Source organism: Geotrypetes seraphini, chromosome 7 (genome assembly GCF_902459505.1).
Source record: "Geotrypetes seraphini chromosome 7, aGeoSer1.1, whole genome shotgun sequence".
NCBI lineage: Eukaryota > Metazoa > Chordata > Amphibia > Gymnophiona > Dermophiidae > Geotrypetes > Geotrypetes seraphini.
The window spans coordinates 5,334,759-5,347,283 of NC_047090.1; the positions used below are offsets into that span (position 1 = coordinate 5,334,759).

The 12,525-nt window shown below is 44.7% G+C and overlaps 1 protein-coding gene across 3 annotated transcripts in view; it reads left to right on the top strand.

Moving 5' to 3' along the window:
* Window positions 1-12,525, top strand: part of WDR91 (WD repeat domain 91) — a 45,023-nt gene that overhangs the window by 20,873 nt on the left and 11,625 nt on the right. For all 3 annotated transcript variants that reach the window (XM_033951014.1, XM_033951013.1, XM_033951015.1), the window contains exons 12-13: window positions 527-695; window positions 2,657-2,765. In XM_033951014.1, the coding sequence (XP_033806905.1) occupies window positions 527-695; window positions 2,657-2,765 (278 nt within the window). The remainder of the gene's footprint in view (window positions 1-526; window positions 696-2,656; window positions 2,766-12,525) is intronic.

Below are 12,525 nucleotides of genomic sequence, written 5' to 3' on the forward strand. Positions count from 1 at the left end.
TTTGGTTTATATTATTAAGTTTGCGCTCTAACGAACTTTGCTTTTTTCAACAGTGGATTAAAGTTGACAGAATACTGAACATTCACTTGTCCCACTTGGTTTGTTTTCTGCTGTATACTATGTGGGACACCGTCTCTCCTTTTTCATTTTTGGATTCTTGTGTCCCAGACTTGATCTTTTCTGTGAGGGCATGGGGGGCTTTATATTTTTTGGGTTTTCTCTCTTACATTCTTACATTGAAACCCATGTTTGGAGAGCATATATAGGCAGTGTGAACTTGAGCTGAGATGGTCTCTCTCTCCCCCCCTCTCTCTCTCTTCCCCTCTCTCTTTCTCTCTTCCCCCCTCTCTCTCTCTTCCCCTCTCTCTTTCTCTCTTCCCCCCTCTCTCTCTCTTCCCCTCTCTCTTTCTCTCTTCCCCCCCCCTCTCTCTCTCTTTCTCTTCCCCCTCTCTCTCTTTCTCTTCCCCCCACTCTCTCTTCCTTCCTATACTGAATTTGAGTTCTCTGTAAAGAATTTCTTTTTCAGAATTCTGTCGCTGGCGTGCAGCCCAAGTGGCATTTCCTTTGTCTGCTCTGCCGCCGCGCTGAGCCTCGCAACTCAGTTGGACTCTACAGCTCCAGTTACTGTGGAGAAGGGCCTGAACCAGGTTCCAGGCAAGTTGCTTCTCTGGGATACGAAGACCATGAAGCAGCAGGTATAATACTTTTATTGCTAATCAATGTCTAAGTCTCTGAAAATGGACCTTGATGTTATTGGTTTGGGAAGGGTCATACTAATATTTTTTTATTAGTTTAACACAAAACACAACAGTCAGAAACATAACCCAAATAAAACAAGTGATAAGAAAGTCTATTGCGTTCTTTGCACTCATACTGAATGTTAAAACTGTGATTTTGTTGTTCTGCCATTGTTCTTGTTTGGGGAATGCCAGAGATTTGATGTTTAGTTTGACTGCACTGTAAACTTTGGACTGTGTATATGTTTAATAGTAATATAGCTTAATTTTATTTTCAAAATTGGAATGTGATTTTATTGCCCTGCAAAGGTGAGTAGCTGTATATTTAAGCTGACTGTACATTTATTGCAGGAGACCTGAATGGTTTTGTGCAAGCTCAGACTTTTCAAAAGGGTGACCCACCCCACCCTGCTCTAATATAGAGCTCCATGTTCATATTTGCAATGAGTAATTAGTAAATATCCCCTTTCTTGCCACTTGTAAATTAGTGATTCATAGTAGTTTTTCCTTAGCTGAGAAATACTTTGTTAGAGGGTTATCGTGGGCTGTAGAGAGTCCAAAACGAAAAACAAAAAGAGTGGGACACTGAAAAGTCCAGGATTTAAACTATTAAGCTTGGTCAATAAATGCTAAGGAAGGCTAGACATTTTTCTATCTTAGTTCAATCAATTCTATTATCTCGTCTTGATTACTGTAAAGCAATCTACCTCGGCATTACAAAAATTTGTCTTTATAGATTACAATTAATTCAGAATGCTGCTGCAAAGCTGATCTTTGGAAAACGTAAATTTGACCATGTGACCCCTTTGCTTCAGAGTCTTCATTGGCTCCTGGTTTATTTTAGAATTCAATTTAAATGCGCTTGTATTTCTTTTAAAATTCTACATGGTATCTTTAATCTTCTTATTCCTTTATTTTGGAATGTTTACCGATTCTCCTTTGTAAGAGGTATCCAACAATTTAAACTCTCCCTTCCTTCCAAAAATGGGATTAAAGGAGTCAAGATCTTCAGTCAATCTTTGGTCTTTAAACTCTCCCAACTCTGGAATGATCTCCCCTTTTTTTTAAGGAGTTCCAGTTCATTTCAATTTTTCCATAAATCTTTAAAAACTATTCTATTTGCCAAACATTTTGAAAATTAATTCTTTTGAAATTTTGCTATTATCTTCTATTTATCATTTGTAAATCATTCCCTTTTTATTTAATTGCTGTAAACCGAGTCGAGCCTTCTCAGAATGATGACTCAGAATACAAAGTTAAGCTTTAGTTTAGTTTAACATTCTGGACTTTTTAATGTCCTACTCTTTTTGGTTTTCGTCATTTGCTACGTGGGCCATTGTTTCTACTTTCCTTGTCTCTTGTAGAGTGTCCATCCATATTTCCAATGATGCTTTTAGCCACATGTCCCATGTGTGAAAGGGACCTGCATGTGCTTCAAAAAGTTCATATATCTTCTCTTGGATTCTTCTAAACCAGGGGTATCAAAGTCCCTCCTTGAGGGCCGCAATCCAGTTGGGTTTTCAGGATTTCCCCAATGAATATGCATGAGATCTATTAGCATACAATGAAAGCACTGCATGCAAATAGATTTCATGCATATTCATTGGGGAAATCCTGAAAATCCGACTGGATTGCGGCCCTCGAGGAGGGACTTTGACACCCCTGTTCTAAACGATCTAATGGGGAGCAGAAAGCATCTCCTATTGTCAGAATTGATGTTTCCTAAGTTGAATTGGGCAGAGATGAGCTGTTTTGTGTCCCGTATCCTCAGAAGGCAGCCATGTGACAGAAAGGGATTTCTCCTTCTAACCATAGACACATAATTATTCATTCCTCCCTCCACCACTGGTAGGGACTTAAGCCCTGACATGCCTGGAAAGAAACATTCGAGCATACTAAGATGCCAATTTTTTTCTCAGCTTCAGTTCTCACTTGAGCCAGACCCTATCGCCATAAACTGCACAGCGTTCAACCACAATGGCAACTTGCTAGTGACTGGGGCAGCTGATGGCATTATCCGGCTTTTCGGTAAGAATGCGGTTCCTGCAGGGATGCATAACGCTGAATAAAGTTCGGAAAGCTGCAGACTGTGCTGAAAGTGGTGATGCATATATCTCGGGGCAAAACAGACTTTCAAAATCATTCAGTCACCTTAGATCATTGTCTTCTGATCCCTGAATGGTTTTGAAAGTCTGTTTTGACCATGAAACGTCTGCTTAAAGAAAAGGGACCATATGAGACTTAATGGCAAGAGACAGCTTTGAGGGATAATAAGCTTTATTGTGTGGAGAGTCTGGGCTTCATTTAACATTTTTTCAAACAGTTTTGGCTATTAGTCACTTTTGATGAGTTTTTTTTATGCTGATGATGTGGGCGAATAACCTACAAATTAAACTTATTAGTTTTTAAAAGTCTTCTTTGTAAATCTCCCTCTTTTATTTACAGAGTTGATCCCCTATACTCCACTTAGATCTCTTAGATCTATTGATCAACATCTTTTGACAGTCCCTTCTTTAAAAATTATAAATACACGGCGAAATTCAATCTTCTCCGTCACAGCACCTCAAACCTGGAATTTACTTCCAATCAATATTCGTGATGAATTAGATTTGGTTAAATTTAAAAGTAAGCTCAAATGCTTTCTTTTTAAAGATGCATTTGACAGCTGAGATAACCAGTACGTACGACCCGACCAAAGTTTTTTTATAGATCTCATATGTACTACTTTGGCCTCCCTTTGTTCTTCCTTTCCTAATGTTGTTTACCATAAATGTTTTCTTTAGCCTTCTCAAAATTGTATTTTTTTCTCTTCTCCTTCCCCTTTGTACCCCATGTTTGTCTTAAGTGTTTTGTTTTCGGGTTTTTTTACATGAAATTGTCAGTCTCCCCCTATTAACTTATGTTATTATTATACTATGTACATCGCTTAGAATGTTGAATAAGCAATTAATCAAATATTGAATAAACTTGGAAACTTGGCAATGGCGGTTGAGCTTACGTGACCTGAGATTTTTTTCTTTCATCTTTACAATAATAATTTTATTTTTATATACTGCCCTACCTCATAGTTCTAGACGGTTTACGTACAGTACTAAAAATATACAAACAGTGAACAAAAGTACGAAATCTAAAAACAACTAAAATTATACAATAATTGAATAAAATGCATTCGCAAAAATAGATAGATATTCCTTAAAAAGTACAACTGTAAAATCAATGTGCAAATTTCCAATCCATATTCTGAAACATCAATTTACAAACTTTTCGAATAAATCAGTTTTCAATAGTTTCCTAAAGGACATGTATGAATGGGCCTGAGAAATAATAGAACTTAGCCGTGAATCCATTTTACCTGCCTGAAAACCCAGCAGTTTATCAAAGAATCTCTTGTAACGACGAGGCTTAATAATTGGGAAAACCAATAAATATTGCCCTCGAGTATTCCATAGTGACTCTTGGCAAATGAGTGGAGAGTTTGGGATTTAATTGGACATGTTTTGTATTTCCTCCACTTCAAGCTGTTTAAATTTTGTGTATACTGTACACCATGTTGAGTCTTGAAAAACGGTGACTTACAAGTTCCACAGTAACCAAATATTTAGCTCAAGAATGGGTATAAAAGCAGAACATATGGAGTGACTGCTCTCCGAGCAGCATCACCACGACACTTTCGGGACAGACTGTATACCGTAATCACAAATCATAATATCATTAAATGCGTGCAGCATACAGCAAATAAAAGTAGACATTCACAAAATGTATTCTTCAAAATCAATACAACACAGTCACTGGCTTTTTACAAAGCCGCAATAGAGGTTTCTACTAGAAAATGACACGGGGAAAAAATCTGTCCCCGTCACCGCCCCGTCCCCGGCCCACCATCCTCTGCACCGCCCCGTCACCGCCATTCCATTCACCGCCCCGTCACCGTCACTGCCATCCCATTCACCGCCCCGTCACCGTCCCCGCAGCATCCATATAAGCCTTAGTACTCTAATATTTAGCGTATTCCCTCCACCTCACCTTAAATTTCGAGTTTTCCGGCTTCCTTTTTTCCGAGCCGCACGTGTTCAAAAATCCGTGCACGTGCGGCTGCGCGAGTCAATCAAACTTCTCCTCTCCTGCAACTTCCTGTTTCCGGTTGCGTCAGAGGAGAAGATTGATTGACTCGCGCAGCCGCGCGTGCACGGATTTTTGAACACGTGCGGCTCGGAAAAAAGGAAGCCGGAAAACTTGAAATTTAAGGTGAGGTGGAGGGAGGGAGCTGGCTAAATGCTACGGGCGGGCGGGCGGTGGCTGCGGGGACCACGCGATCCTTGATACCTCACTGCGGAGACAAGACCATTCACCGCCCCGCGGGCGGTGAATGGCCTTGTCCCCGTTGCCGCAGCGACTGCTAGTTTTCTTCCCCGTTTTCGGCGGGTGACCCGCGGCTAAAATGCGGTGGCCGCGGGTAAACCGCCACCGTGTCATTCTCTAGTTTCTACCACGGGCCAGCAAGGTAAATGCTCCGATGCTCATAGGAATTGAATGAGCGTTGGAGCATTTATCTTGCCGGCCCGTGGTAGAAAGCTCTACTGCGCTTTAGTTAAAGTAGCCAGTATTTGTAAATGAGATCAAGGTATAGTTCAGTCGAGTGGATGCCAATTGTGCAAGCGTTTGGTTTGCGAGCATAATTCGTTCCAAAAACATGCTTGTAATCCAGAACACTCGTGTATCAAAGCGAGTTTCCCCCATAAGAAATAATGAAAACTCCACAACCCCAAAACTTAAATACAAAATACTGTATGTACTCGTATTGCAAGACCTCGTTCGTTTAGAACAGTCACTACACTCCCGCAGCGTCAGAGAGAGAAGAACTATCGGTTAAAATTTAATAAAATGTTTTGCTTGTCTTGCAAAACACTTGCATACCAAGTTACTTGCAATCTAAGGTTTTACTGAATATACAACTGTATTAGTATTTGGGATTTCCGTGAGATATGAAAGCCATATATTACCTTCCTATTCTGTAGAATTGTTATTTCATGGAATAGGATGGTTCTGAACATTCAGACATTGCAATTTGCCGCAAAGAATCTTGTGATTGCATTTAGCTGCCTCTGAGAGTCCTGTTTCTCTCTGCAAATAAGGGGTTCATTGTTTTCTGTTCATGCTAATTGGTGACTTACTTTAATAGCACCAGATGTGCGAGTGCCTGGCTGACTGGAGAGTGATCCTTTGGACAGAGCCAATCCTACTGCATCAGTGGATCAGTGTGCAGCACAAACATTCATTTTGGTCTAGGATTAGGGAAGCTCAGTTTAGTAGCTTGAAATCTGGGAGTGAGTGAACTTAGAATCAGAAGCTGTACTGTTTATTACCAGATTTAAGTCTTCTTTATTACTGGGACTGTAAGATTAAGATCAGATAAACTCCCATCTTTGGGAAAAATCCCTAGCTGTGGGAAGGATAAAGGCCGGCAATCCTAAATCATAGCTGTTGCCTCCATCTTTGATTACCAGCTGGCTACAGGTCATGATGGAGAGAAGGAATTAGAAACATGATGGCATATAAAGGCCAAATGGCCCATCTAACCCATCAGACTGTGTCTGAATTCAAGAAAGCTTGGAATAGGCATGTGGGATCTCTTAGAGAGGGGAGGAGATAATGGTTAGTGCGGATGGGCAGACTGGATGGGCCATTTGGCCTTTATCTGTCATCATGTTACAATGTTTCTATAACCATAAAGTTCTAGGACTTCACAATGCAGGTGTTAAGAGCCTTAGCCAATAGGGAGAGGAGATAGTGGATGGGCCATTTGGTCTTTATCTGCTATCATCTTTCTATAATCAGAAAGTTCTATGGCATCACAATTCAAATGTTAAGAACCTTAGCCAATAGGGAGAGGAGATAGTGGATGCTGCGGATGGGCCATTTGGCCTTTATCTGCCATCATGTTTCTATAAACTATAAAGCTCTATGACCTCACAATGCAAGTGTTAAGAGCGTTAGCCTATAGGAAGAGGAGATGCAAATGTTAAGAGCCTTAGCCAATAAGGAGAGGAGGAGATAGTGGATGCTGCAGATGGGCCATTTGGCCTTTATCTGCCATCAGGTTTCTAGGTTCTGTCTGATTGCAGATGGGTTTATAGCCTTGATTTGTCTTTGAGAGGTGTAGTGGTAGAGATGTAGAGGCAGAGTGGTGCAAGACTTGAGAAACGGGACTCGTTTAGCCTGTCCCTTGATAATGCCATTATCCCAGGACAAGCAGGCAGATCTTCTTGACTGATGGGTGACGGCACCGACGGAGCCCCGGTACGGACAATTTTAGAGTGATTGCACTCTAAGAACTTGGAAAGTTCTAGCAGGCCGCATCGCGCATGCGCGAGTGCCTTCCTGCCCGACGGAGGCGCGCGGTCCCCAGTTTCTTAGTTTCCGCGGAGCTAAGAAGAAGCGTTCTTTTCAACAGCCGTTGAAAAGCTCTTTTTTCGCCTTCCCGCTCGCGTAAATTTTGTATAGGAAAAGTATCTTCCTTCTTTTATTTTTTATTAGTGTTTTGAGTAAAAAAAAACAAAAAACTAACTTCATTTTTTTATCTCGAGTTCGCCCCTGCGGGGCCTGTTGCCATCATCGAAGCCTCGGCTTTCGATTTGGCAGAGGCCGTCTTTACTTTCATGCCCCCTCAGCCAGGGTTCAAAAAGTGCCAACGGTGTGCATGGCCCATTTCTTTGACCGACCCGCACAACTGGTGTTTACAGTGCTTGGGTCCGAATCATAGGGCTTCCACCTGCACCCGTTGTGCTACTTTGAAAAAGAGAACATTGAAAAATCGTCAAATTCAACAGAAATTACTTTTCGGTGCCGAGATGGCTGACTCTGCGGCATCGACACCGGTATCGGCTCCTTCGCAATCGGCACCTACTTCTTCGACGCCGCGTGACACCGCGCCGGCGTCGCACCAGTCAGGTAAGCCGGCTAAGAAGCCTTCCCCGCTCGAGCGCCCTCCGGTCGCTGTGGCAGTGAGTCCAGTCCTGCCGACCACGAGGTGCCCGCGCAAACGCTCCGCCCCCTTAGAGGTGAGTGCATCGTCATCGGCCTCCTCATCCTCTGGGCGTCGAGCGGCACCACAGGTACTGCAGAAAAAGAAAGCGGTACCGGTGCTTTCGCTGGACGAGCGAATTGCAGCCGTCCTCCAGGTGCAGCTTAAAGAGCAGTTGCAGCAACTCCTCTCTGCTCTCTTGGCACCGAACCTTCCAGTCCCGGTCCGGTCTGAGCCACTGATACCGACGGTGGAGCAGCCCCTATTGTCCGCTTCCACTTTGTCAGTACCGGTCCATTCGGCTTCCTCGACTTCCATGCCGGTACTGGCACCGGAACCGAGAGCTCTTCATCAGGCTGCCCAAACTTCGGCACCATTGCAGCCTTTAACCTCTCCCGGTACCGCTTCTTTGTGGTCGGGTAAGTCGGTGCGTAAATCCCGACACCTTGAGCCCTCGACACCGGATTCCCGGGATCGAAGTTTTCAAGTCAGGGATCCTGACCTCTGGGGAGACTCTGAAGAGCCACTACTCTCTGAGGGTGAGTGTTCCTCTGGTGAGGAGGATCCTTCTATTCAAGATCCATCCTCTAAACCAGACAATTCCTCCTTCACGACTTTTCTGAAGGAGATGTGTGAGTCTCTTTCAATTCCCTTGGAGGCTGAGTCCAAAAAATCCAAAGTGTTCCTTGATGCATTGGACTTTGACCAGCCTCCAAGGGAATTTCTCAAGTTGCCCCTCCATGATATTTTAAGGGAGACTTTCTATAAAAATCTAGGAACTCCTTTGACTATTCAGGGGCTCCTCGTAAGTTAGACTCCTTGTACAAAGTCATCCCCATCCCTGGGTTTGATAAACCCCAGCTCCCGCACAAATCTTTATTGGTGGAATCTACTCTCAAAAAGTCTGCGGGAGCTAGTGTGTACGCCTCAGTCCCTCCTGGCAGAGAAGGGAAGGCCATGGACAAATTTGGGAAAAGGTTATATCAAAATGCTATGTTGGCAAATCGATCTGGTAATTATGCCTTTCATTTCTCTTTTTATTTGAAGCACCTCATTCAGAATTTAGCTTCTTTTGAGAAATACCTACCTGACCACAAGAGATCTGCTTTTTGTCATTGTTCTTCCTCCCTTCTCCAGCTTCGGAAATTCATGGTACGTTCTATCTATGACACATTTGAACTTACCTCAAGGGCCACGGCCATGTTTGTTGCCATGCGTCGTCTGGCTTGGCTGAGAGTATCAGAGCTTGATGTCAACCATCAAGATCGCCTAGCTAATGCTCCGTGCCTGGGGGATGAGCTTTTTGGTGACTCTCTTGACTCCACCACACAAAAATTGTCGGCACATGAGACTCTCTGGGACACTCTTCTCAAAAACAAAAAGAAGACTCCACCTGCCCGACCTTTTCGGCAGCAATCAGCCTATCAACGTCGTTATGTTGCTAGACCCTTACCACCGGTTCCTCAGCAACCTAGACGCCAGCGTCAGCAACAACGTCAACCACCTCGTGCGCAGCAGCAGCAACAGGTGAAACCTCCTCCACAGCAGAAGTCTACTCAACCCTTTTGACTTCATTCTCCAGGGCATAGCCAATATTCTACCATCCGCCCATCTCCCTCAACCAATAGGAGGACGTCTTTCTCTGTACATCAGCCGTTGGGAGATCATCGCTTCGGATCAGTGGGTTTTCAGCATCATCCGCCACGGCTACTCTCTCAACTTTCAGACTCTTCCTGCCCAAAGTCCGCCAAAAGAGTCTGCTTTGAACACTCCTCAGTCTTCCCTCCTTCTTCAGGAGGTCCAATCCCTCCTTCTGAATGCCATAGAGGAAGTTCCTCTCGATCAGAAGGGGCAGGGATTCTACTCCTGTTATTTTCTGGTTCCCAAAAAAACAGGAGATCTCAGACCCATATTAGATCTTCGTGATCTCAACAAATGCTTGGTCAAAGAAAAATTCAAAATGCTTTCTCTGGCCACTCTTTACCTTCTTCTCAATCAGGGCGACTGGCTATGCTCCTTCGATCTCAAAGAGGCATACACTCACATTCCGGTCAATCTGGCCTCCAGACAGTACCTCCGCTTCATGATCAATCACTGTCATTACCAGTACAAGGTCTTACCCTTCGGTCTTGCCTCCTCTCCCAGGGTGTTCACCAAATGTCTCATTGTGGTGGCCGCTTTTCTCCGCTCTCATCATCTTCAGGTCTTCCCTTACCTGGACGACTGGTTAATCAAAGCCACTTCCTCTCAGGCAGTGCTACTTGCCATCAACCAGACCATCCTTTTTCTCCAACTTCTGGGATTCGAGATCAATCTACCCAAATCACATCTCATCCCTACTCAGAGACTTCAGTTCATAGGAGCGGTCCTGGACACAGTCCTCAAGAGATCGTTCCTGCCGTCCAACCGTCTTCAGACTCTTCAATATCTATGTCAGCAGGTGCTTCCACAATGCTCCATCTCTGCCAAGCAAATGATGATACTCTTGGGTCACATGGCCTTGACAGTTCATGTCACCCCCTTCGTACGTCTTCACCTGCGCACTCCTCAATGGACCCTAGCTACCCAGTGGTCCCAAGCGATGGATCCTTGCTCACGACACATATTTGTGACATCATCTCTTCGTCAATCTCTACAATGGTGGTTGATATCTTACAATCTCTCCAGTGGTCTTCTGTTCCATCAACCTCCTCATCAACTAGTCATCATCACCGACGCCTCCCCTTATGCCTGGGGGGCTCACTTGAACGAGTTTCAAACTCAGGGCCTTTGGACGGCTCAGGAAAAGAAACATCACATCAATTTCCTGGAACTCCGGGCGATGTTTTATGCCCTCAAGGCTTTCCAACATCTTCTCTTTCCTCAAGTTCTACTGCCTTGCACAGACAATCAAGTTGCAATGTACTACATCAACAAACAGGGTGGGACAGGCTGTCGCCTCTTGTGTCAGGAGGCCCAAAACATTTGGTCTTGGGCGACAGATCACCAATTATTCCTGAAGGCTGTCTACATTCAGGGCGAGCAGAATTCCTTAGCAGACAATCTCAGCAGAATTCTCCAGCCCCACGAATGGACTCTCGATCCTTTGACTCTCCAGTCCATTTTCGCTCAATGGGGCACTCCTCAGATAGACCTCTTTGCAGCTCCTCACAATCATCAGCTGCCCCACTTCTGCTCCAGACTCTACTCTCCTCACCGTCTGGCAGCGGATGCATTTCTCCTGGATTGGTCCAATCTGTTCCTGTATGCTTTCCCTCCTCTGCCTCTCATGTTACGAACCTTGTTCAAGCTCAAGAGGGAACAAGCCACCATGATTCTCATCGCTCCACGGTGGCCCAGGCAACATTGGTTCTCCCTTCTACTTCAACTCAGTTCCAGGGAGCCCATTCTTCTTCCACTGTTTCCTTCTCTGCTTACCCAGCATCAGCAGACCCTTCTGCATCCCAACCTCCAGTCTCTGCACCTGACAGCTTGGTATCTCTCGGGCTGACCTCAGCTTATTCTCTTCTGTCTCAGCCCGTTCGTTCTATTCTGGATGCTTCCAGGAAACCGGCCACTCTTCAATGCTATCAACAGAAGTGGACCCGGTTTTCTTCCTGGTGTATTCTTCATCATCATGATCCCACTTCGCTTGCAGTGGGGACCTTGTTAGATTATCTTCTTTCTTTGTCTGACTCTGGTCTCAAGTCTACTTCCATCAGAGTCCACCTCAGTGCTATTGCTGCTTTTCATGAGCCAGTTCATGGGAAACTTCTCTCAGCTCATCCTTTGGTTTCCAGATTCATGCGGGGTCTTTTCAATGTGAAACCACCTCTTAAGCCCCCTCCTGTATTCTGGGATCTCAATGTGGTTCTTTCCGCCTTAATGAAGCCTCCATTTAAACCTTTGGCTACAGCTCCTTTCAAGTTTCTCACTTGGAAAGTGGTCTTCCTTATTGCTCTCACCTCTGCCAGGAGGGTCAGTGAGTTGCATGCACTAGTTGCTGATCCACCTTTTACAGTCTTTCATCATGACAAGGTGGTTCTGCGTACACATCCAAAGTTTCTCCCTAAGGTTGTCTCGGAATTTCATCTCAACCAATCGATTGTCCTGCCTGTATTCTTCCCGAAACCTCATTCTCATCCTGGAGAACAGGCTTTGCATACTTTGGACTGTAAGCGGGCTTTAGCTTACTATTTAGAGCGTACTAAGCCCCACAGATCAACTCCCCAACTTTTTCTGTCCTTTGATCCGAATAAATTGGGACATCCCGTTTCTAAGCGTACGTTGTCAAATTGGCTTGCAGCGAGCATTTCATTCTGTTATGCTCTGTCACGGCCCATAGGGTTCGAGCTATGGCAGCGTCTGTAGCTTTCCTCCGTTCCACTCTTATTGAGGAAATCTGCAAGGCTGCTACTTGGTCCTCAGTTCATACTTTTACATCTCATTATTGTCTGGATGCTTTCTCCAGACGGGATGGACACTTTGGCCAGTCTGTTTTGCAACATTTATTTTCCTAATGGCCAACCTTCCCTCCATCCCTCTTTTTGTTAGCTTGGAGGTCACCCATCAGTCAAGAATATGCTGCCTGCTTGTCCTGGGATAAAGCACAGTTACTTACCGTAACAGGTGTTATCCAGGGACAGCAGGCAGATATTCTTGCGTCCCACCCACCTCCCCGGGTTGGCTTCTTAGCTGGCTTATCCTAACTGGGGACCGCGCGCCTCCGTCGGGCGGGAAGGCACGTGCGCGGTGCGGCCTGCTAGAACTTTCCAAGTTCTTAGAGTG